Source organism: Penaeus vannamei, chromosome 23 (genome assembly GCF_042767895.1).
Source record: "Penaeus vannamei isolate JL-2024 chromosome 23, ASM4276789v1, whole genome shotgun sequence".
In the NCBI taxonomy this organism is placed as follows: Eukaryota; Metazoa; Arthropoda; class Malacostraca; order Decapoda; family Penaeidae; genus Penaeus; species Penaeus vannamei.
Genome location: NC_091571.1, coordinates 4,410,605 through 4,413,104, shown reverse-complemented (window position 1 = coordinate 4,413,104; position 2,500 = coordinate 4,410,605). Strand labels below are relative to the sequence as shown.

Below are 2,500 nucleotides of genomic sequence, written 5' to 3'. Positions count from 1 at the left end.
TAGGAATTGTCAAGTTGGCAATTAACTTGACTGCTATCTCTGAATCCCCAGGTGCTGGGTGCCTCTGCACAGTACGAAAGCCACGGCAGAATCCCAGAGCCGCGGGTTGCTCGCCCCGTGACGGAGACCGTGACGAGGACGGTAAGAAGGCGGGTTCCGGTTCCTGTAGAAGTCTGCGTCTAGTCCATATAACTGTAATAACTAACGTGTTTGTTCTCGCAGGACACGGTGACGCACACGTTCCGCGTGACGACGACGAGCGACATCTGGGTGACCGAGAGCACCTTCGTGGAGCTCCCCGTGACGGTGTACACGACGGAGCGCGACTTCGTGCCCGAGGTGGCCAGGACGGTGACCTCGGTGCTCAGGGTCACCACCACACCGGTAAGGAGAGCCTTGCATGCAGTGTATTCTGGATATTAAAGAAATGTTTATCCTATTTATAATTCTAAGATATGCGAGCCCTGACCTGGTTCTTGGGTTCCAGGTTGCCATCAAGACCGCCGAGGAGTTCGTGAATCCCTCCCGCACCTTCGTCTCCGTCTTCACCAGCTTCGTGACCACCACCGAGACCGTTAAATTCTGGCAGAGCATCTACCACGTCTCTACCGACTACCAGGTAACCCTTTCTTTTGTGAAGTAAGAATTGGACTATTAAAGAGTTACATTGGAAATACCCCCCCCCCCCCATCTTAGAATAGACATTAAAGAATCGTACAAGTTGTCTGTAACTGTTATATATTTCAGGTAACAACTCTGCCCGTTTGGACTACACAAGAACTTGTCCAGCACGTAATCACCACCACGACCCATTACGTCACCAACTTTGTTACTTCTACCCAGTTTTACGGCCATTAAATTATACATTATTTAAAATAAACTTTGCTTGTGAATAGCTTCCTAATTTACCTAATTTACTTGTAAGTTTAAGAAAGGAAACGGTAGTAAGTAGTTATCTTGCTGCATGCCCCCCTCCCCCCCCCCCTCACGTCACTAGAGATGAAGGTATAAGTAGGATCTTGGTCTACTTATCTACCCTGCTTGTTTTGCATAGCAATAAGTACATTAGCCTAAATTTCTCTTATGTGAAGCGGGAGTTGGAGGTTACATAATGAATGCAAGTCCGAAAGGACTAACTCCACTATATGCCAATAGTTAAGTCGAACGCTTCCGATTATCGTGCATTGCCTGATGCACCTTGTTAATCACGGTGAGGCGTAATATTTGAATGCATTTTTTTTTTTTCTGGGAAAGATGTGTTCTAGAAACTCTTGAGTGGCCTAGTTATATGATGTCTTGCTATTACAATCCCATAGTTACAACTACATAATATTCGCCATTTTCAAGGCCGTCTTCAGAATTTTTGTAATATAGAATTGTATTTAGAAAACAATACCTAAACTTGTACAATCGGAGAACCTGAGAAGCCCCTGTTATCCTTTGTGGTTAAATGTTCTACGTTTGATTGAAAGTCGTTCAAAATCAAGGTTCTTCCGTTTAGGCATTCACTTTCGTTAAGTAATACGTCTAGCACCAAAAGTCACGGCATCACGAGCATCTTTTATGCATGCCATATCCGAGCGCAACTGTGAGGGTGGATAAAGTATAAGTCCGATATGCGAAGCTGAGCCTCGCCCGGGCTATGAGGAGCCTGGCCTGTGCCGAATAATGCCGACTCGAGCAACCTGTGGCTAGTGCTGACGCGCCAGAGATTAGTCCTTATTCACAATGGTGCCCAGTTACAGCGGTGACTTCTCGGATGAGTGGATGACACGTTTTCCCTGTCCTCGCCTGGAGTGTGGAAGACTTTTAGGGTTAAGTCAAGACCTGTGGTGCCAGTTTAGAGTCGTTGGCACATAATCTAAACTTCAGCCTTTTTAGTCGATTTACACATAGGAAGGATGGCATGTTTTACATCATCGGAGAAGCTCTATAGATTAGGTTACGCCCGCCTCGAGGGGGGGGGAGGGGTTACATATTGTCGTATAGCTCTGCTATTCGGAAAAGAAAATTCACCGGAAAATCTTTCTACCCCATAGTAAAAAGACGGCAACCGAAAAATGAGATGAAATTGAAAAAAAATATTGAGCATCCCTTAACTCGTTGGTAATTTTCAATTAGTTGTAATATTTTTTTATGCATGTTGAGGCAAGTAATGATCCCTATTTATCACGTGCTCCTTTTTTTAGATTTTTTTTTTCTAACTTATATTTTCGTAATTTGTACATGAGTATTCCCGTTTAGGAGAATTAACACCCTATTCAATAGATCAGTCTATTGCCAAGGCTACCTCTCCTAAGCTACAATGAATTATAATTCGTAGAGAATAGTGGTTCGGATGATGGCATCATATTCCTTTTCTTAACAGTAGAAAAGGCATAAATGAGTATCTTGACAGGACAAAAGACTATTTGACAGGTTTCGATTACGTATTCGTCAGTATTTCTGTTGAAAACATTCAACCCCATACCATTTCAGCATTTGTTGCAATGAGCAGGGT

General features: G+C 43.8%; 1 protein-coding gene across 1 annotated transcript in view; it reads left to right on the top strand.

Annotated features, from left to right (window-relative positions):
* LOC113815276 (mucin-2) overlaps window positions 1-893 on the top strand; it is a 1,541-nt gene extending 648 nt beyond the window's left edge. Inside the window, exons 3-6 of the mRNA XM_070137598.1 lie at window positions 52-141; window positions 223-384; window positions 488-619; window positions 748-893. Of these exons, the coding sequence (XP_069993699.1) occupies window positions 52-141; window positions 223-384; window positions 488-619; window positions 748-858 (495 nt within the window). The 3' untranslated portion in view covers window positions 859-893. The remainder of the gene's footprint in view (window positions 1-51; window positions 142-222; window positions 385-487; window positions 620-747) is intronic.
* Window positions 894-2,500: the final 1,607 nt, after the last annotated feature.